The sequence below is a fragment of the Mauremys reevesii genome, linkage group 9, assembly GCF_016161935.1.
Source record: "Mauremys reevesii isolate NIE-2019 linkage group 9, ASM1616193v1, whole genome shotgun sequence".
Classification (NCBI taxonomy): Eukaryota; Metazoa; Chordata; order Testudines; family Geoemydidae; genus Mauremys; species Mauremys reevesii.
This window is the reverse complement of record NC_052631.1, coordinates 53,697,015-53,719,835: the sequence shown is the minus strand read 5'-3', so window position 1 is coordinate 53,719,835 and position 22,821 is coordinate 53,697,015. Positions and strand designations below refer to the sequence as shown.

The 22,821-nt window shown below is 47.8% G+C and overlaps 1 protein-coding gene across 4 annotated transcripts in view; it reads right to left on the bottom strand.

Annotated features, from left to right (window-relative positions):
• SLCO2A1 (solute carrier organic anion transporter family member 2A1) overlaps nt 1-22,821 on the bottom strand; it is an 85,475-nt gene that overhangs the window by 3,763 nt on the left and 58,891 nt on the right. For 3 of the 4 annotated variants that reach the window (XM_039489546.1, XM_039489548.1, XM_039489547.1), the window contains exons 6-14: nt 22,213-22,311; nt 18,688-18,821; nt 18,546-18,599; nt 16,127-16,208; nt 14,477-14,641; nt 13,363-13,552; nt 8,011-8,170; nt 2,556-2,725; nt 255-319 (exon numbers count right to left, since the gene is read on the bottom strand). In XM_039489546.1, the coding sequence (XP_039345480.1) occupies nt 255-319; nt 2,556-2,725; nt 8,011-8,170; nt 13,363-13,552; nt 14,477-14,641; nt 16,127-16,208; nt 18,546-18,599; nt 18,688-18,821; nt 22,213-22,311 (1,119 nt within the window). The remainder of the gene's footprint in view (nt 1-254; nt 320-2,555; nt 2,726-8,010; nt 8,171-13,362; nt 13,553-14,476; nt 14,642-16,126; nt 16,209-18,545; nt 18,600-18,687; nt 18,822-22,212; nt 22,312-22,821) is intronic. The other variant, XM_039489549.1, reaches the window with a different exon arrangement.

Sequence of the window (22,821 nt, the reverse complement as noted above, 5' to 3'; positions counted from 1 at the left end):
CAAAAGAAATCCTGTCCTCTCTCCAGTCTCCAGCTCAGACCTGCGCTATAACATTATATGATTCACACAGAATCATAGAATCTCAGGGTTGGAAGGGACCTCAGGAGGTCAAATAGTCCAACCCCCTGCTCAAATCAGAACCAATCCCCAACTAAATCATCCCAGCTAGGGCTTTGTCAAGCCTGCTTGTTTCCTCCCAGTTTGTGCAATAATTGGTGGCTTGTACAGGGAGCTCAAATCAGACAGACACTCACCTAACAGTCTCATCAGTAAGAACTGGACTCCAATAGCAAAGGACTTTTCATCCTGGTTCACCAACCTGTAGGGGAGAAGTTAGAGAAGATCAGATCCAAAAGCTGGACTCATCATTTTTTGATGTATTGCCCTGTGTAGATAATGAACAGGTTGGAATCTGCATTCCAGTGGCTTGGGGCTCACCACGTCTCATGGAATGTGCAAGGCTTAAAGATACAGTCAAGCCAGATTTCTCTTGATATGAAAGATGTGGGGGAAAGAGATGTTTAAGTAATTCCTGAGGGAATGGGCCAGATTCAGAGAGGACGTCACTGGTGATTGGAGCTGGCCGGAAAATGGTAAGTATTTTCTGTGAAAAAAATCAAAAGAAAGGGGAAATACTTCCCCTTAAATATTTTGCAGAATTTTTCCAGTGAAAAACTGAAAACGAAGGGCTGAGAGAGGATCTGATTGCTGTCTATAAATTCATTAGTGGGAAAACACCTGGGAGGGAGAAGAGCTATTTAAGCTAACAGACAATACTGGCACAAGAATAAGTGGGTATGAAGTGGCGGTGAGTACATTTAGGCTGGAAATGAGAAAGTTTCTGACCATCACAGGACTGAGGTTTTGGGATATTCTTCCAGAAGGAAGAGTGGGGGAAGCAACCTAAGAGTGGAGGAAGCAACCTAACTAGCTTTAAGATGGAGCTTGATAAATATATGAAAACATTATATGACGGATTACACATCTGCGACAGTAGGTGACTGGACTGTGGCCCAAGAGATCCCTTCCAGTTCCATGTTCTATGAAAACCCAAAACCTGATGGATCTTGAAAACTGAGGTATTTCTGGTTTTCAAAAACCTCACCCCAAACATACATTTTCCAGTTTTTGAAATATTGGTTGTTTTTGAAAACTGATTTTTTTCCAAGGGGTAGCCGTGTTAGTCTGGATCTGTAAAAGCAGCAAAGAGTCTTGTGGCACCTTATAGACTAACAGACGTTTTGGAGCATGCATCCGACAAAGTGGGTATTCACCCACAAAAGCTCATGCTCCAAAACGTCTGTTAGTCTATAAGGTGCCACAAGACTCTTTGCTGATTTTTTTCCATTTCTGTTTTTTCATAAACCCCCTCAGAAAATGTCATTTGAAAAAAAAATGTTTGCAAAACTTGATTTAGAAACCAAGTGGTTTTCTTGTTAGAAACCCGTTTCTAAGACAAAATGCTGCTCAGCTCACTGGTGATGTAAGTCACTCCTTGGTGGTGGGTAGAAGAAACAGATGTGCTCAAGGACAGAAAGGGGAAGTAGCAGGAAAGGCAGCCAGCAGACAGGATGAAGGTAAAGAGTGGGAGGAGCTCCACAGCCTCTTGGTTGATTTTACTGCTGCATTTACTGAGTGGAATATAATTTACACCACCACTTACATCACATCGGAATTTGGCCCAATGACTTGGTATATTCAGATATCTAACAAGCAAGTTCCATCGGGGCCATGCAGCAATTTCACACCTTCCTTGAGCATATGAAGGATGCTATTCTTTCAGAAATCTGGGTCTCTGGCCAGGACTGGAGGAGATAGGTGAGTTCTGACCTGGTGAAGAAAGTAGCTTTGGGTTGAAGAGCATGCAGCGGGGAGATGGGGATGAAGGGCAGAGAAATGAGAAAGAGGCAAGGGCTGCTGCATTCAGCTAGGAGGAAGAGGCTCTTGGGGAGGATCTGGGTTGGGTTTAGTCTTAATTCACCTCTGATTGTGAGCCTAGGAAGATACAGGGCCAGATCCCAAACTGCCATAAATCCATGTAGCTCCATTGATATCCCTTAATTCTGATATTGACTTCCATGGAGCTCGGCCAATCAGCACCTGCTGAAGACCTGGCCCATACTTCCTGGCCTTTCTTTAAAAGACAACATACCAAACCCAGTCTCTTAGTTGCCTCTTGCCAGTGATAGACCTAGGCTGTGTGACCTATGCAACCGCATAAAGTCTAAGTCTTTTGGAGCCCCCACCACACACAGACACTCACCCCACTAGCCGGAATAGCATCCCCAACTCCACATCCAGCAGACCACATCAGAGAACGAGTTCCCCAACTGCCCTCCCCGAGCTCCAATTCAAAAGTCCATGTTGAGGTGCCACAAACAGTCACAGACTATTATACATGGGCAAGGAGTGGTGTGTCACCCCAGGCAGTAAGGAATGAGGCAGCCAGTGTGGAGAGAACCAGAAGACCTGGTCATAGATAGGGAGGAAATTTGCCAGTGTTTTGCATGTGATACTTCATATGAGGTCCCATGAAACTGAACGTTGTCGCTTACCGTAATACCATCATGTAGAGGGGATTGTGAGACAGGCAGGCTACCAGGGCAGCAAATGAGATGAGGAATACGACAGGAAGGAGTAAATGGGAACAGCTGACCAGACAGGAACCTGTCTTTGCTGAGGACTGTCCATTCTTGGTGTGGATACAGGAGCAGTTCACGTAGATCTGTTTAGGGCATCAAAAAAAGACAGTAAAACATCTCCTGAGATCAGTGTATCTGGAGCATAGTTTTCGGGACTCTAACCATCCCAGTTCTCTTCTCCCACCAGTTCTCCATGGAGTAATGGCACTGGTCTCAGTGGTAGGAGTGAGAAGAACATGGCCAATAATAAAAAAGTAATATTGTGAAGTCATCATTCAGTGCTTACTAGTGATGCTTGCTCAACAGGAACCTGGCCTAGCCCAGGAAGAGCTAGATCACACACAGTTACTAAAAGTCCTACTGAAAAACATATCCAAAATTTAGGCTATAAAACCATAAGAGTACAACAGTGCAGGCAGACCAGCAGCAGGGCAAGGGGCTAACCAATTTATTGCATTCAGAGCAATATATATGATTGTGGGCAGATGGCGTATGTGTGCATGCGGTACAGGAAACTCATGGCTCTCAGAGACAGACTACAGGCTCTGAAGGCCACAGTGGCTGAGCTGGAGGAGCATTGGCAGGCAGAGGTTCAGGGAGGAGACTTTTAGGGACATCATAGAGTGATTCCTCCTCCTGTCTGACAGCCCCTGTGTGTCAAGGAGGATGAAAGTCATGGGGCAGGAGATCATAGAATCACAGAATAACAGGGTTGGAAGGGACTTCAGGAGGTCATCTAGTCCAACCCCCTGCTCAAAGCAGGACCAATCCCCAACTAAATCATCCCAGCCAGGGCTTTGTCAAGCCTGACCTTAAAAACCTCTAAGGAAGGAGATTCCACCACCTCCCTAGGTAAACCATTCCAGTGCTTCAGCACCGTCCTACTGAAAAAGTTTTTCCTAATATCCAACCTAAACCTCCCCCACTTCAACTTGAGACAATTACTCCTTGTTCTGTCATCTGCTACCACTGAGAACAGTCTAGATCCATCCTCTTTGGAACCTCTTTTCAGGTAGATGAAAGCAGCTATCAAATCCCCCCATATTCTTCTCTTCTGCAGACTAAACAATCTCAGTTCCCTCAGCCTCTCCTCATAAGTCATGTGCTCCAGCCCCCTAATCATTTTTGTTGCCCTCCACTGGACTCTTTCCAGTTTTTCCACATCCTTCTTGTAGCGTGGGGCCCAAAACTGGACACAGTACTCCAGATGAGGCCTCACCAGTGCTGAGTAGAGGGGAATGATCACGTCCCTCAATCTGCTGGCAATGCCCCTACTTATACAGCGCAAAATGCCATTAGCCTTCTTGGCAACAAGGGCACACTGTTGACTCATCTCTATCTTCTCATACACAGTAACCCCTAGGTCCTTTTCTGCAGAACTGCTGCCTAGCCATTCGGTCCCCAGTGTGACAGGGTCAGGCCAGATGGCTACAGGAGAGTGATAGAAGGCAGATATATTAGCCCCAGTTTAAGTAGGTCCCCTTTTCCTGGGTAAGGTAACAGACAAGGTTCCAGAACAATCAGGAGCTTTCTGGAAACAATTAAGGCAGACAGGCTGATTAGAACACCTGCAGCCAATCAAGAAGCTGCTAGAATCAATTAAGGCAGGCTAATCAGGGCACCTGGGTTTAAAAAGGAGCTCACTTCAGTTTGTGGTGCGTGTGTGAGGAACTGGGAGCAAGAGGCGCAAGGAGCTGAGAGTGAGAGGGTGTGCTGCTGGAGGACTGAAGAGTACAAGCGTTATCAAACACCAGGAGGAAGGTCCTGTGGTGAGGATAAAGAAGGTGTTTGGAGGAGGCCATGGGGAAGTAGCCCAGGGAGTTATAGCTGTCATGCAGCTGTTACAGGAGGCACTATAGACAGCTGCAATCCACAGGGTCCTGGGCTGGAACCTGGAGTAGAGGGCGGGCCCGGGTTCCCTCCAAACCTCCCAACTCCTGATCAGACACAGGAGGAGTTGACCCAGACTGTGGGTTCCACCAGAGGGGAAGATCACTGAGGTGAGCAAATCCGCCAATAAGCGCAGGACCCACCAAGATAGAGGAGGAACTTTGTCACATAGCATAAAGCCAAATAAGGTGAAAATCGGAAATGACTTGAACAGAACCATAGTATCTGTATAGACAGAGATTTGATGCTTAAATAGTAAGAGTCTAGCAGTAGGAATATACCACCGGCCATCTGACAGGATGGTGACAGTGACTGTGAAATGCTCAGGAAGGCTAAAGAAACTACAAAACCAGAAAATGTCATAATAATGAGTGATTTCAACTATCCTCATAGTGACTGGGTAAATGGCACCTCAGGACATGATGCAGACATGAAATTTCTAGATACCATGAATGACCGCTTCTTGAAGCAGCTAATCCTGGAGCCCACAAAAGGAGAGGCAATTCCTGATTTAGTCCTAAGTGAAGCACAAGATCCGGTCCAAGAGGTAATGATAGCTGAACCACTTGGTAATAGCAACCACCATGTAATTACATTTAGCATCCCTGTAGGGGGGAAAATACACCAAAACCCCCGCCCCAGTGACATTTAACTTTAAGAAGGGGAACTACACAATAATGAGGATGCTAGTTAGATGGAAAATAAAGAGAGCAGTCAGGAGGGTAAAATGCCTGTCACAGCTGGGATGTGGGTGGCAGACCTACCAGAACCAGAGTCCACAGTCACAAGACAGAGGTCAAGAGCCAGCTGGGTCAGGACTTCAGGAGGTCAGAAGCAGGAGACAAACTGGAGATCCGACCCATGAGTCAGGCCAGGTCAGGTACCAGGGGCTCAGAGGCTGGTGACAAACTGCAGATCAGGAACCACAAGACAGATGCCAATGGGCTAGGTGGGTCAGTAGGCGAGAAGATCAAGCTGGGGACACAGGAGCGGGAAGCAGGAAGCACAAGGCACAGAGTCCAGAGCAGGGTGGAGCCCACTAGTTCAAATAACTTCCTGCTGCTGGCTCAAACGGGGACAGCAGGCCAATCAGCCATGCTAGGATGCTGCCAATCAGACATCAGGTGCAGAACCTCATGTGTCTCAAGTGAGCTATTGCTAACATCCTCCAGGTGGAGGGCTAGGGCATGGCTTCTCCCAGGCAGACCTGTAGCATCAGGCAAAGTACTTTAAAACACCATAATAGAGGCTCAGACTAAATGTATACCCCAAATGAAAAAAGACAGCAGGAGGACCAAAAGAATGCCACCCTCGCGAAACAGCAGAGCATTACAAGCTAAAAGATGCCTTTTAAAATTTGGAGGTCAAATCCTAATGAGGAAAAGAGGAAGGAGCACACACTGTGGCAAATAAAATGTAAAGGTGTAACAAGGCAGGCCAAGAAAGAATTTGAGAAGAAACTTGCTAAAGACACAAAAACTAACAGTAACAAACAAAAAAAAAAGTAAGTAGATCAGAAGCAGGAAGCCTGCCAAACTATCAGTGGGGCCACTGGATGATCAAGGTGCTAAATGAGCGCTCAAGGAAGACAAGGTCATCACAGAAATGCTAAATAAATTATTTGAATCTGTCATCACTGCACAGGATGTGAAGGGGATTCACACATCAAAGCTACTCTTTTTGGACAATAGATCTGAATTATTGTCCCAGACTGATGCGTCAATAGAAGAGGTTTTAGAACAGACTGACAAACTAAAAAGTAATGAGCTTCCCCAGTTTATATAGAATTCTTTGAAGGAGTCAACATGTACATGGAAAAAGGTGATCCGGTCGATATAGTGCACTTGGATTTTCAAAAAGCCTTTGACAATGTCCCTCATCAAAGGCTCTTAAGGAAACAAAGTAGCCATGAGATAAGAGGGACGGTCCTCTCATGGGTCAGTAACTGTTTGAAAGACAAGGAAACAAAGGGTAAGAATAAATGGTCAGTTTTCACAATGAAGAGAGGTGAACAGCGGAGTCCCCCAAGAATCTGTCCTGGGGCCTGTGCTGTTCAAAATATTCATCAATGATCTGGGAAAAGGTAGTGCACTGTGAAGTGGCAAAGTTTGCAGATGGTACAAAATTGTCCTAGATAGGTAAGTCCAAAGCTGACTGTGGAAAAACTACAAAGGATCTCACTAAACTGGGTGACTGGGCAACAAAATGTCAGATGAAATTCTACGTCGATAAGTGCAAAGTAATACACAGGGCCGGCTCCAGGCACCAGCTAAACAAGCAGGTGCTTGGGGCAGCCAAGGGGAAGGGGCGGCACGTCGGGCTCTTCAGTGGCAATTCGGCGGCGGGTCCCTCTCAGAGGGAAGGACCTGCCGCCGAATTGCCGTCAAAGAAGAAAGTGGCGTGGTGGAGCTGCTGCTGATTACGATCTCGGCTTTTTTTTTTTCCCTGCCACTTGGGGCGGCAAAACCCCTGGAGCCGGCCCTGGTAATGCATATTGGAAAACACAGTCCCAACTATACATATATATGCAATGATGGGGTCTAAATTAGCTGTTACCACTCAAGAAAGAAAAGTTGGAGTTATTGTGGATAGTTCTCTGCAACCTTCCACTCAATGTGCAGCAGTGGTCAAAAACTCCTATAGTATGTTAGAAATTATTATGAAAGGGATAGAAAATAAGACAGAAATTATCATAATGCCTCTATACAAAGTCATGGAGCACCCACACCTTGAATACTGTGTCCAGTTCTGGTCGCCCCATCTCAAAAAGAACACAGAGGAACTGAAGAAGGCTCAGGGAAGGACAATAAAGATGAACAGGGGTATGGAACGGCTTCCATACAAGGAAAGACTAAAAAGATTAGGGCTGTTCAGCTTTCAGGACATTGGAAATGTCTCTATTTTTCATTGCTTTGATTAAAACTTTAGACATTTGTAACAGCTACACAATGCTTGTTCGAGATGTATTGCTATGCCAAGCAGAATTTGTTCAGTGTTTAACCTGAAACTGATAATTCAGAGGAACAGGCATCCAAGGTGATAAATCATGTTTGGTGTGAAGAGGGAGAAAGTCAAATGATTGCAGACCTCAAAGCTCTTCTTTTGCTTTGAGGCAACATTAATTATACTTGTCCAAGTGTTCCGTGATCACCTTATTCCGAACATGAAGCTCTGGGGAAAGTCCTGTGCTCAGAGAAGTATGCACATGCTACTGGTGAGTCAGAAGCTGGCATGGCAATACCAATGCACACTTAGAGAGAAGTGCCCTTTGTTGGGACTGTTTTGCAACCCGCAACAATGTCACCGCAAAAGCACCTGAGAAAACGATCACTGTAGCTAGAGGTGGCTCCGGACACCTGATCTTATGGGCTTCCAGAAAACAGTTTAGATTCCAGCCCGTCAATGTGACTATGTGGGCCAGATGGCTCAGCAGCGCGTCATCTCCCCAGCCCCTGGTATCCGAGTTGCCGCTACTTACCACTTGCGTGGGTGTGGAGGAATTAACAATGGAATCCGTGCAGCCAGCATCGCAGGGGGAGATATACTCCACGTTGTTGTCTCCACAGACTGGGTGAAAGAGGTACTCTGAGCAGGAGCACCCAGTGGGGCACTTAGCTTGTGATTGGGAACTTGATGTACTGCCAAAAAAATGGAAAAAATAAAATTAAAAAAAAAAAAAAGGATAGGGAAAAAACCCACCCTGTTGCATTCTCTGCGTGATTAACCAATTTCCCTGTCTCTGTTTGTGTTGGGCCACTGCCATGCAATAGCCTGGCCTTGTGCCTGATTCCTATGCCCCGGCAGGTACTGCTAAAGTTTACAGTGAACTTAGCAGTAATTACTCACATGTGCACGCAAACAAACATTCACACCCTTTTTTTTTGGTGGAAAAGTAATAATCAGATACCTAGAAATTTAACTGGGCTAAGGCCTCTGTCTGAAACCACATAACACCCAAATCGGAAGTGAGGGGAATGTCAGTTCAGTCAGAATTGAAACTGGAAGCATGCTAGCTCGAACACACAAATTGAGGCAAGGGCTGCATTTAAACTTCACAGGACAAAATTCCCTACACTGATTTTTCTTTCGTTAGCACTAAGGAGGAGCAGTAAACTTCTGCAGTAACATATGACCCAGTAATCCATCTTCAGGGATTACACCCAGTCAAATCCTGGGGCGTGGTGGATGGCAAGACAGACTGCGTATGCTTTACTTCCTGCAGCAAATAGCTAACAGTCACCTGGGGCTTTCCAGGTAAAAGGGATTTTCCACTGCTCATGGGCTGCTGGCACTAAGGTGGGGAAGATTTCCAGAGCAATGGAAGGCATTGGCCAATAGACATCAGACCACAGAAAGAGTTTGACTAGCCTGGTAGTTGGTTTGACCCAAGCAACCTGCAGGGGAAGGAGAGGAGCAGGTTAAGGGAGCCACTGGGAAGAAGAGACAGTGTCTGGAGTGGCTCAAATAATAGCCAGAAAGTGCTGAGCCCAAACCTTGCCCTGGAAGTGGATTGAGTTCACTGGGCCTTCATGATGAGGTGGAAGGGGCCTCTCTCTCTCTCTCTCTTTAGAAACAGTCTCCAGTTAAATCCCTTCTCCTGGCCCTATTTGACCTGTAGGATTTTGCCCTCCCCACTCAAATTGACAAGGAATGTAGATTGTGGTCCCTCCACTTCTGCCAGCCAGGGGTTCTGTGTACAGTGGTTCCCTACAATCAGCAGTGGGGAACTCACTTACTACTTGTCCTGCCCAGGCTGCTTAGATGTGGCAGCAAAGAGGCAAATGCCTGTTCTCCACTGTAGTTTCCCAACCTGCCATCTCCTCCCATGCAATTGTAACCCACACACCTCCTGGGCATGGTGCTCTGTCCCAGCTAGTGGCACCAAGACCACTGAGAGAGAGAGATTAGAGTCTGCTCTACTGCCTTAGCTAAGGGCCATATGGCTTTTAGCTCATGCAGTAGAGGCTCATGTATTTAGCTCCCGAGGTCCCAGGTTCAATCCCGCCTGCTAACAATCCCGTCTGTCAATGTTACACAATTATCAGAGAAACTCCAGCCCATGCCTTCAAACTGGGGAGTGACAAACATGGTCTCAAATTAAAACATAAAATTAAAAACCATCACCACCTCCCAGCAGTGTATTGGAGTTCAAGGGCCACGTTCCCTGACCTCACCCCAGCATTTCCAAGGCAGGAATGAGGTAAAGTCAGACTTTAATACACAGCATGCAGATCTTTCTTGGCAGTGTGGCACCTGCTTCCTGCATTCCATCAAAACACAGCAAATTGTCAGTAAGTGATGGGGCAATTCAATCCCAGGGCCTGGTCAGCAGACACTGCCCCCGAGCTGACTGCGCCCTCCCTGACAGCGACCAGACATATACAAACATCTTGGTGAATCCTGACACCACTAGAGGGCATAGGTGTGCTGACCCATAGCTCCAAATGGCACCTCCAAAGAGCCTGCAAGCCCCAACTCTCTGCAGCTCTGCTTCACTTGTCCAGACTCTGATCTCAGACTGCAAAGAAGGGTGAGTGGCCTGGAACTGCAGCGGTAATGTGCTCAGAGACCTCCAGGTAAGTATTACCAGTCCCTACAGAGTAACCTGCTCTCTTTCTTCAGAACAGCGCCACTTCAATTAACACACACTGTTGAACTCTAGGCTGGGAGGAATTCTTAGCTGGACCGAGGCTGATGGCCTGAGCTCCTGAAGCAAGCAGCCAGTCTGGCTCCAGCAGCAAGAGAACAGTGTTGAATGAAAGCATGGCCCGTGCCTTACAAAAGCTTTGTGCAGCTCAGTCGAGGGGCTGTCGTGACTGGTGCCTTCTAAGTGTCTCAGCTGAAGAGCTGAGCCAGCTATGGCACGAGCCTTGAGGCCTTTGATGCCCTGCCTGCCTGTGAGAGGCAGGAATGGAAATACCGAGTTAGCCTGAGGTGACTGGGATTTTTTTGCAAAGGATTTCATTCTAAGTCGTTTCACTCCTGTCTCTGAAACCTGGCCTCTCCAAGTGGGAGGTGCCTAAAGAAAACAGCCCAGATGGGAAATAGCACTGAGGTGCTGGAGGGGGCTCTCAGGACTGTGCCACTAAAATCCTGCCATCAACTGAAGGGAGAGTCAGGGGAGCTCTTTGCCTCTGATGCGGGTCACTCTCTCTGCCTATGGCTAAATCTGTCCTGCCGGAGATCCCATTAAAAACACTTGTGAAGAGGGAATTTTTGGTGTGTGGAAGCCGGCGTCACAGGATCCAGCCTTATCCTACTAAGCTATGAGCCGAGAGTGAGAATCCTGGCAGGACAAGCTCTTCAGAGAAGTAGGCTACAAGTGAGATTCCCTTTCCTAATGTGACCAACTTCCAGGATTCTCCCCTTGCTTCCTAGCAGGAGCCTGGAGCCAGCCAGGCTCATGCCTCAGGCCCAAGAGTGAGATTCCTCTCTGCTCTGTGCAGGGAAGCAGAATGGCAGGTATGTGCTTTTCCCCATAGGAATGAATCAGATGGCCCCAACAGGCAGGAACTTTCCCTGAAGAAGATGCTCTTCTCTCATCTCCCCATCCTTGCAGTATCTGAGTATCTCATAATCAGTAATAGATATATCCTTACAACTCCCCAGTGAGGTAGGGAAATGCTATCATCCCCTTTTTACATAGGGGAAACTGAGGCACAGAGCAGTCTTGTGATTTGCTCACAGTCATACCGGGAGCCTGTGGCAGAGCTAGAGAATGACCCCAGGACTCCTAGTCCCAAGTCAATGTCCTACCCACAAAACTGTCCTTCCTGTCTCATAGATCCTTTACCAGCTTTCTCCCCCACCCCCGCCCCCGAATCCAAACAATACAGGCTGAACACTATGCTGTATGGCTAATTAGAGCACCTCCACACATGGACAAATATTTTTGGGGATTTTTAAAATTGTCTACACTCCCAATGACTATTAACCACTGCTAATGAAGTACACTCAATGCAGATCTTGTGAGCACCGTACAAATACTGCCAGCCATTTCCTAGAGGTCTGTTTGCCGAGCGCTGGTGTTGCTTTCCTTGGTTAGAAATATGTAAGTGTTTTTTGTTTAACTACAGGAGGGTGAAGGGGAGAGAATGAATGGATAGAGTGCCAGCCCCTGGCCCCTCCTGTTTGCAAGCAGCGCACCCCTGGGACAGAGGGCTTATCACAGGCCAAGAGAAACATCTGTGTGGAAGACCCTTCTTAAGATATTGGCAGTATGCTGGGAAATGGTCTGATGAAACCGACAAGCTTGGGATGGAAACAAAGTGCAACTTTATCTTAAATAAGTAAAAGGGGACAATAAAAGCCAAGAGTTCCCTCTCACACAGCCAGAGAGGCTACTCTTCGAGAGAAGGAGGGTGAGAGCCAGCTGGCTGTACTAACAGCCTTCAGACTGGGCAGGTGTTCTGCAAGCCAGAGCCCCTCTCCCTTATAGAAATGTAGGGATGAAACTTACAGAGGTAGCTTTGAGTGATGTGGGAGTCATCAGGTAAACATTATGACCGCACTTGTTTGGAAAGGGGTGCTCTGTGCTGTATACCCTCTCTGTTCTCTGGCCGATATATCTCGGCCCAGCAGGTTGGACATAGATTAAAGGCCAGAAAGGATCATAATGATCATCTGGTCTGACCTCCTGTATAAGCCAGGCCATAGAATGTCACCCAGTTACCCCTGTATTGAGCCCAGTAACTGGTTATGTTTATAGCCAGCAGCTGCAGAGATTAGATGGGAAATGATGCTGAAATAGATCACATGCCCAACAGACACAGAGACCATACTCTGATGAGGCTCCTGGAAGGACCACCTCTGAAAGGCGGAACTTCCCAGGATGTGCTAACCCTGTCAGCCAATCAGCATTCAGAGTGCCCTTTTGACGCTGACGCCATTGCACAGTGGCACCCCTGGTTCAGAGGCAGCCAGGAAACAGAATACTCGCCCTTTTCCAAACACTCTTCTGCTCAGTCAGTCCTGGGGGAGCCCACCGAGGGGAGGTGTGTAACATTCCTCTTCTGGGTGGTTGTGAGATTCTGTGCTGTCACAGCAAGGACATACGGTCGATTTGGCTCATCCCAAGATATGCAATCTCGATGAGCAGAAGGTAGCAAAGGGAGCAACGTGGAGGGTTAGTTTTGCCTGGCAAACGAATATGTCAATGCTATGGGGGCTGCATATGTGAGAGCCTGCACTGGACATGGCCTGGTTCCCTCTGCACCTGGCTGAAGTGAGCGAGTGAGGAGGAGAACCTCCTGCAACTGCTACAAGGAGAAGCAGTGAATGGCCAGGCCTGATTGGAAGCCAATGTGTCCTGTGGGCTGGCTATGGGAAGGCCTCACTGTGCTCTCCTAATCATGAACTCCTAAGTGGCCCGTGACAAACGTGAAGTCCATAGGTGGCCATGGCCTTGTATGGTGGAGTGTCTGTGGTGTGGTCAAACTGTAGTGTGACTGGAGTATTAACATACAGAAGGCTGTAGGCTCTGTGTGATTTGTAACTGGGCCAGGGACTGAGTGAGGGGAGAGGATGGCAAGAAAAAGAATTGGCCAAAGAAGAAAGGGAAGAGAAAAGTAGAAGAAGCAGAGTGAAGGAGAGGTGGAACTAATCTGAGTACTTGGTGGACATTAATTTCCACTCTGCATTTTGCGGCCTCCTCTAGTGTAAGAAAATAATCTGTTAACCAGCAGCAGTAGTAGACTCTTAACTCCTTTGGCTAAAGTTGATGAGGCTCTTGCTTTTAGCAATGAAGGTCCCAGGTTCAAAACCCACTCTAATGGCCCAAACAGGATTATACTCTCAGCCAGCCTTCCTCACTGGTACAGCCCTGTATTACCTGGGTGGATAAACCCCAGCAATGGTCTGTGTAGGGCAGCCCATGAAGAAGAGGGGGAGGCAGCAGAGGATGGAGATGAGGAGCACCACCAGTGCAAACCGTGGGATGGCTTTGATGGAGAAGCCAAAGCGCTTCATGATAATTCCTCCTAGAAGCATCCCTAGTGCGGCCGCGGGCAGGTTCACAGCTCCTGCAATGAGAAAAGAGGCAGCAGCCATGAGTGCATGTGAAGAGCTCTCCTGGCCAAGAGCCGTTCAGTACTGACATTCAGAAGAGCAGGGCTGGCTAGGTATTTGTGGTGGGAGGGGGAACCACAGACCCTTCAATCTCCTGAGGCCAATTAATTGCCACAGTACCTGGTGCGCACTAGTTACCCCAGGCTGGGAAGTTCATTGGTGGTATCACATCTATTTTTCATAAACCCTAAGCAGCACCTTTGCACCAATTTGGCCATGCCTCCTTCTTCCCCAGCTTTGATCCTAAGTCAGGGGCTGCAAGGAGGACAATGTACAACCGTTAGGCCAGCTCTGTTCCTCTGAGGGATGGCCTCAAGGCTGGGGGAATTCCTAGGTGGCTTGTTAAACTGGCTTGACAGCCCGTTTGCTGTAGTGTGGCAGAGGATCTTGCCCATGGCAGGGAGACTACATTAATTTACACATCTACCGAATGTCAAATTTGGTGCATCAGTGGAAAAGTTTCTCTAACCAATTGATTTGAAACATCTACCTGACTTTGCCTGCCCAAGTCAGTAGGTTGCATGGTGTACATGAGAGCAGCCTCTAGCCCACTAACAGTAAGGTCAACCATGGACAGCCCGACTGATGAGGTCACCATGGCCTTATCCTCACAAACATTCAGGGCAGGAAAAGGGAAACAACTTGGATTGGCTCAAGACCAGAGAGGGTGGAGGTCTGTGAAACTTGCCTACATCCTTCCCCAGGTGCAGTGCCAGGAGAATGTATTTCCCATGTTTTCCCTGTTTATATTTTAAAAAGCGGTGGAAATCATGGACTGGGTGCCCCCCATCTGTGAATGCATTTGCTGCATTTCAAATCTTCCTTTTGAATTCAGGGCCATTCGCCTCCTTTCACGGGGACACGGACATGTGTCTCACCAATGAGGAAGTTGGCATAGGAAGAGGTGGTGCCATACTGTTTCTCCAGGAACTTGTTGAGGAAGGTGGAGAGACCAGCTATTACTGAGGAGAAGCTGCATTGAGCCAGGACCAGGAGGATGAAGAGGGGGTTCAGGAGCAGCTTGAGAAAGATCCGAGGGAATTCTACAAGGAAACAAGAAGGAAGAAGTAATTTATCAAGGAAGAGGTCATGCCAACAGCTCGTCCCATGAAGGGAAAGCTTAGAAACAGCCTTTCTATGATGATTTAATACAGGAACCTCTGGAGCACATGTGGGTTCAATTCTGGAGACAATTCCCAGAAGAATAGGAGGTGAGCAGTGCTTAATTTGTACTGAAAGAAGTCCTGGGGCTCAAGCAATTACGTGCTGGGGCTCAAGCAATTATTTTACATTCATAACTGATGTGGCAAGCCCAGAGGTGCTGGGGCTATGAACTGCTGAGCCTAGATGTGCCAGGGCTCAGCCTTGGCGCAAATTAGGCACTGGAGGTAAGGCTGCCTCGAGCCCCGCCATTGACCTCTTCTTTCTGTGTCTGTTTTTTTTAATTTGGCCACCCTGCCCTTCTTGTAATATTGTCTAGCTGTGTCATGCTGACTTGTTAAAATGTGGGCCAGATCCTCAGCTGGTGTAAACCGATGAAACTCCATTGCCTTTAATAGAGCCATGCTGATTTACACCAGGTGAAGATCTAGCTCTAGCTCCTGGACTCCGATTGCAAGGAAAATTAACTGCTTGTTCATGAAACTCCATTGCCTTTAATAGAGCCATGCTGATTTACACCAGGTGAAGATCTAGCTCCTGGACTCCGATTGCAAGGAAAATTAACTGCTTGTTCATTTGAATAAATGGCAGAGTGTAATTTATTATTCCGAAAGGCCAATCTGAGATGACCTGCATCAGACTGGCCAGCCTAGCGATATGCCACAGACAGCTGACTGACCCCAAGTTACTCATGGACCACTGTCATTCTATTAATCACCTCCTTAACTTTGACCATTTTTTTTAGAGGCAATTTGTCCGCATGAGGAAGAGGAAACATCCTTGTCTGGAAGCTCCCAGGCAGCAAAGCAGTGGTACAGTGTGCTACCCCTGGGGGAGGGTGGCACATCCTCTGCTAACAACGTGTAATTGCTGTGTCAGAGTGTGCTTGTGTCCCTGAGATCCCTTTCCTCTAGAGAGAGCTACATTTAAATAGGCTGGCTTAAATTGCAGTTACAAGTTTGAAGGTAGACCCAGTACCTACTGCCATTGATCTGCACTTTGTATCCCCTGCTGAATTTGGTACGAGCAACATGCTGGGTACTATTGTCCAAAGTGCCTAAGTGACTTAGGAACCTCAGGGCCACTTTCAAAGAGACTTGGACCCTAGGAGCTTAAGTCCCATTGACTTGCAGCGGGGGAGACTAAAGTCACTTCTGAATATGAGACTTGGGCACACTGAAATATTTGTCCCTCAGCTCCGGATTAGACTAGCTGCGAGTGCTGCCAGCAAGGCCTGAGGAGCATAGGCAGCAATGTGCCAGGAAGTTACGCAGCGCCTGCCTAGCCGTGTGAGTCATTCCAGTTCCTGAGCGCACTATCAGCCACTCAAACAGTTAAAGTGAAAGTCTAGAACAGGAGCCCTTTACTTTTAATGAACTCCGCCAGGGAGACTTCTTCAGCCTTTGCCTTCTCCATCTTCTTCAGCATGTCTGCCTCAGCACCCGCATCCTGGGGAGAGCAGAGAGAAGAACAGCTTACTTCGAGAGGCACTGGCAGACAGTTGGCTTTCTCCAGGTGAGTGATGGGTTCTGGAAACTACCCCGTAACCGTATCAGAGAGACAGCTGTCATGCAGGTGTGGTCACGCGCAGAGGCACGGGTGGCAGCCTGACAATCAAGAAAGCTTAGACGCCCCCTTCCAAAGCACTGGCTGGCCTGCTCTGACACAAGAGCCAACTCAGCCCTTGTTGTGCTCATTGCAGGGAGTGCCCCAGGGTGCATAAAGGGGAAGACAAGGAGATGTGCTTCTCTGGTGCAGCTGGACATTGCCAGCTGTGTCCTGGCATTCCACCTGCTGGAGCCAAGCTACTCTTTGATCTTTCACCAAGGCTGAGGCACTTGCTCAGCCTGCGGCAGTGAAGGAGTTAATTATCTGAGCGGCTTCTCAAATCTGCCCCTGTTAGGCACTAGAGTAGAGCTAGATGAGAAGCGGTTTTCCTGTCTGAGAAATTTTGAAAAAAATACAAACACCCTAAATTGGGATGAAAAGTCAAATATTTCAAAAATTGTCATGAACCAAATATCGGGGCGGGGAGGGGGGAAATTCCAGTTGGGTCAGCTGAAAGAAAATTATGAAATGTTTTGTTTCAATTTTGATTTTTTTTTTACTATAAATTAACTTACATTTTGGAATGAAGAGCCGTTTCAAAGCAAAAAATGGAACTTTTCATGTTGAAAACATCAAAATGGGACATTCTGACAATTTAAAACCTTTCTCTTTCCCCCCGTCGCCGCCCAAACTGCTCTCAAAATGGGGAATTTGTCCAGACCAACCCTTTCCTGCAATCTGTTTCAATGGATCAGCATTTCTGACCCCAAAAAAATGTATTGTGGAAAAATTCCCAACCAGCTCTGCTACACAGCTCGGCATGGTGCTGGTACCCCACAGCAGAGCTCCACTTTGAACAATTACCCCTGGGAGCCCTCTGCTGGTGTCCCTGTTATCGTTAGAGAATATGACCTTGGAGAAGACAGGACAAGGATGGGGGTGGTGATGCCACTGTAAGGGGAGGGAGAGAAGGGGCAGGAAAGTACAGAATGCCAAGGTGGCTATAGCAGGGAGGTGGGAGGAAAGAGGCTAACGAGACAGGTGCAAGGTGCAGTGAAACCTCAATTCCTATGGAGAGGATAGTGTCTTACACAAAACTACAACTAAGTGAATGCAGTGGTGATAAAAGACAGCCTTGGTGAATGAAATAGAAACATAGGAAATGCAAGAAGTCCATCGACTCCAGTATCTCATCCCCAATGCTAGCCAGCACCAGCCGCTTCAGACGGAAGAACTCCTGCCATGGGCTGTTATGGGTTAACCTGCCCCAGTGCAAAATGTCTTCCTGAAGCTGAGCATTTTGAGCTTGGTTAAAGCCCTGAAGCAGGAGGGCTTATGTCCCTTCCAAAACTCTTGTTTTCTGTATATCTCCAGATATTCTCATTATCCACATAAATGTCCAATCCTTCTCTGAATCCTGACAAGCTCCTGGCCTCAGTGATAGCTTGTAGCAATGAGTTCCACAGGCTCATGATGCATTGTGTGAAACTCCTTCAATTATCCACAAACCTGAAACATCACAAGCCTCTCCACACTGCTCAGCCAACATGCCTCAGCCTTGACCTGGCAGGCCCTAATCTAGGGAGGTTCAACATCCCCGCTCAGCTAGTGGGATGACATTGGCACCCAGGTGCCAAGTGTAATGACTGAGTGTGGACTGAGATCACCAACTCGTGACAGAGTTTGGTAACCAGATATTCATGCACTGTAAGCTTTAGCAGTAAAACAAGAGGAACCAGTGCAGCGTAGGGTCCCTTCCATGTGATGAAAGAAATCCAATTATTATTGTACATTATTTGTATTACAACACCTGGGACCAGAGACAACCCAAATCTGCCGATAGTGTGTGTGTGTGGGGGGGGGCAGATTGGGGGCAGCCAGCTTCAACCACACATGCCCTCCCCCACGTCACCTCTGCCTAGGAGCTCCGAGCAAGGACCAGGGCTCCATTGTGCTAGGCACCATAGTGATAAGTAACAGAGAAGACAGTTCCTGCCCCAGAGAGTTCCCAGTCTAGTGTGCGAAAGGATTCACCAGGTGGACAGAACATACAGACAGGATGGAGTGCGGGGAGGATGAGTTAACCAAATGGACAAAGTAGCAGACAAGAAGAAGTCTCAGCTTGCCACCTGCCTGCTGAAGGCCAGTTCTGGTTTTCTCCTCCACCCAGGTTAATTGCAAGAAAGTGAAGGAGTCAGTCCCTTATAGATTCACTTGCCAAGATTCACAAGCACATACCAGAATGGCCAACATGCTGTCCATCTTCCCTTGTCTCCATTCCCCATAACTGCCCTGGAAGGAGACATGTATCACCACATAAAACACCACAAACCTGCTCTGAGCAAGATGATGTTCTGCCCCTACAATGCCTGGGTCTTACCTGCCCTTTCAACATGTACCGAGGGAAGAAGAAATAGGGAATGGAGGTGAGCAGCAGGCAGCCTGAAGAGATGAGCAGCCCCAGCCACCAGGCTCCAATCCAGCGTTGGTCATGTGGTGTCAGATTCATGAGATCTGAAAACACAGGGAGGAGTGAAGTTACCCAGTGTCCTAATACAACTCCCATTAGCACAACATGACTCTGTCCCCCTAGGTGGCTACACTATGTATAGAGATATATGAGTCTGCAACTGCCTTTGACTTACCAGAGCTAGTCTTTTATCTCGGAACCTAGGGACTCACGTGTGATAGTCTCAAGGTCTCAGGTTTGATCCCCATGCATGGTTGTTCTAATTAGTTCTTATTTTTACACATTCTTGGCCCAAAATAAAAGCAAGGAGAAAAAAATTAATCCAGTCCAACCCACTTCCTATGGGTTAGAGGAGCAAGAAGCTTTATATGAAGCCTCCTGTAAAATAGACTAAGGGCCAGATCCCCAGCTGGGGTAAATGGGCGTAGCTCCATTGAAGTCACAGAGACATTCTTCATTGAAGTCAATTCAGCTTCATTGATTTATATCAGCTGAGGATCTGTCCCTAAATGTTTCCACACCACAGGGGTCACTGCTTATGGCCAAATGATCCTACAAGGGGGCCTTGCCCCATACACTCCCCCTTCCCTACCAGGAGCTAGTTCTGAATGGCCAAGGCCCATGCTGGAGCACTTCCCTCACAGCCACACCCCCATTATCTGAATGTAGGCAGCAGGGCCGAGGGGGTTCTCAAAGCCAACACATGAGGTGAGACATTGGAGCCCATTAGTCACAGCCAAGCAAAGGCAGCATGCTGACTGGCCAGGAGCCCCTCCCAGGGAGTGTGCTGAACAGCTCTGCACAGCCTCATTAACGCAGGCACAGCCAGGCTCAGACTTCAGCTGCCTCCCTCTCTCTTAGGAGTAACAGTCTTGGTTGGGGGGTCCAAGCAAGGCAGCATGTCCAGCTGGTCCTTGGCACAGAAAAGCTGGCTGAGGAGGTGGACATGGGCTTGAGGGTTCATGGTGCCCTGCCTGCCTTGTGTAATCATCAAGGCAGCTGCTGTCATTTCTAGCAGAGAACCCCCTAGCACCATGAGTATAGCTATTCCTGGTGACTGGTGGGGTCTCCAGGCCTGCAGTTAATCTCCAGGCCAAGGCCAGAGTCTGTGCTGGGCTTGCTGTGGGCCTGAGATCTACCTGATGATCTCGTGCCACTGAAGGAAACAGGAGCTCTGTCATTATTTGTAACAGATGCAGGATCAAGCACTAGCAGTGCAGAATGCTTCACTGCTACTAGAAAGAGCCCATGATGTGATGGAGATGAGCCTAACTGAAGACTCCATGTCCGAACAGCCCTGCACTCTGGGAGTGCCTGGAAAAGTTACATCGGCATCTAGCTGATGCAGGATTGAAAGTTCTTCCCAAGAAGCCACTCAGTGGCGAAGGAGTTTAAAGAAGTCTCTATTCCATCATCCTTTGCCGTTGGGTAGATGGCATGCTTGGAATCCAGATTGACAGAAGGATTGTAGAGTCAAGAAGGTGACTGGAAATTTTAGTAGCCACTTTCCTGGAAAGAATCCCTGTCCCATTGTTCCCAGGTTTGGCAACTTTCTGCTCACTGAGCTTAAGGGAAGAGCCTGTCACCTCAGCTAGCAAAGAGAGAGCCTTAATGAGAGCGATTTCCGAAGGTATTAGCTTCACACCCTTCTCCAGGGACCAGAGGAGAGACAAGAGGGTCATTGCGCTTCCAGCACAGACATCCTTCGGCCGGGCCGCATTACTCATCCGAGGTTGAAAGAGCACTGGGGTTGGCATGGAAAGTGCATCTCTGCATTGTTACGCCTTTATAAGTGGAAAAGGAACAAACAGCAGGCTTAAGTGTATGCTTCTCAGCCCAGACTTCCTGCCATCCAGGAATAAACCAGGGTCCAGTGCAAGCAAAGCCCACACCCAGCCAGAACAATTGCCTGGCTGCCCTGACCAGAACCAATCCATTCCTGGGTGGGTGATGTCATCAAGGGGCGACCACAGAGAGGATGCTAAATCTGTCTGTCTCCACAGAGACCAAGCCTAGCTCTTCTGACATTTCCTGCCCTCGACTCATATATTTTTCTTATCTGGCACCAGACAAAAATGTCACATGGCCCAGATCTTTCTGAAGAAACGGAGGAAAAGCCACACTAATGATGAAGTGGTGGAGAATTTGCTAACAATAGATCCCACATGTACAGTAGATAAAGGACTCCCTGCTGCTGGGAGCTAGACAAATTGGAGGGAGCTGGGTTCTCGTTCTACCTTTACTTCACTGTGTGGCATCTCTTCTCAAATGCCTGGCTGGCTGCAGCACTGTGGAAGCATGTGATTAGGGTGACCAGATGTCCCAATTTTATAGGGCAGTCCCTATTTTGGGGTCTTTTTCTTTTATAGGCTCCTATTACCCCCCACCCCCGTCCCGATTTTTCACATTTGCTGTCTGGTCACCCTACATGTGATTAAACCCCAAACCAACAATATTCCAGGCTACATCCCCACAGCAATTGTCTTTTCATTCTGGGATTGTACAGCACCTAGCACAATGGAGTCCTGGTCCATGATGAAGGCTCCTCAGTACTACCACAATACAAATAATTAATAATAATCATCTTTGTGTTCCAGTAGTATCTGAAGGTCCCAGCGGAGATTGGCACCCCTGCATAGAGACACCCCTTAGATATTGTGCTAAGCCCTGCACAGAGACAGTTCCAGCCCTGAAGAGCTTCTGATCTAAATAGACAAGGTGGGAGCGGATATGACTTGGGTAAGGCACACAGTACATCACTGGTAGAACCAGGAGCAGAAGCCAGGTGCTCTGAAGTCCAGCACATAACACTATCACCTAACCATGCTACCTCCCCAGCTATACAGCAAGTAAGTGAGCCTAGCCTGGCCCATCCTATAATGTTCTGGGAGTGGAGCGGACCTTTCAGAAGTGCATTTGCCCCTACCTGCTCAGCTGGGGTAGAGCACCACTCAAGCAGCACCCTTGCTGCCCCTGAGTCTTCACCGTGCACTAGAGTCTACAAATCACTACAAATATTTTCCAATCAGCAAGTCAATAAACCACACAGATAATCTACAGATGGGCTCTGGCTCAACATGCTCTTTGCCTGTCATCAAGTGTTATGCTAATCTATCAGCTTTCCCCAGAAAGTTGATCTCGTTGGTGGCCATATGCAGGGCTTAGAATATATTCTGTGTGGCTCTTCCAGACCCAACCTTTCAACTGGAAAAGGGTTTTCTGATTCACTACAGCCAGGGCACATGTTCCAGCCAGCAGGCCTATCAAAGTGACCGTTGTCCTTCTGATGCAGAGAGGAGCTTTAGAAAGTCCAGTGCTACTTGTGGAATACTGCATCTGAAGAAGTGGGTTTTTTACCCACGAAAGCTTATGCCCAAATAAATGTTAGTCTTTAAGGTGCCACCGGACTCCTTGTTGTTTTTGTGGAATACTCACTCACGTCAGGTCTCCCAATGTCCACAAACAGCCGCAGCACCACGGACCCCAGCAAGTATCCAAAAGACGGGCCGAACACAGCGATGGAAAACAGGATTGCTGAAAGCAAGAGTGGGAGAGCACCAGAATGAGTGGCAGATTACCAAGTAATTGCTTCATTGCTGATTTGGCATTTATCTTCCCAAGCGAGGCAGGAATGCTGTCACAACACACAGGAGAAATAAGTCATCTCTTACCAACTGACAGATAATTAATGCCTCCTCTATTGCTCAGCTGTTATATGCACTGTTTATTTCAACAGACGCATTAGAGATGATAAACGCAGCTGCCATTCAAAAGGATCCCATCCAAACTGTCAAAATCAAGGTCTTGCAGATGCATTTCAATGTTGCAATCAATGCTTATTGCTACCCTTTGTGTATCACCAGCCACTTATCACAGTGCTATGAAAATCTGCAGTGACGGGAGCAGTGCTGAGCCATCCCTGTGATTGTGCAGTGCTGAGCACCCTCCCCTCCTATTGCAGGCTATAGGAGTGAAGGGCTCTCAGCACTTTGCAGGGTCAGTAAGCCAAACCACATGTCAAGGTGGGCAACTAGCCAGGTATCT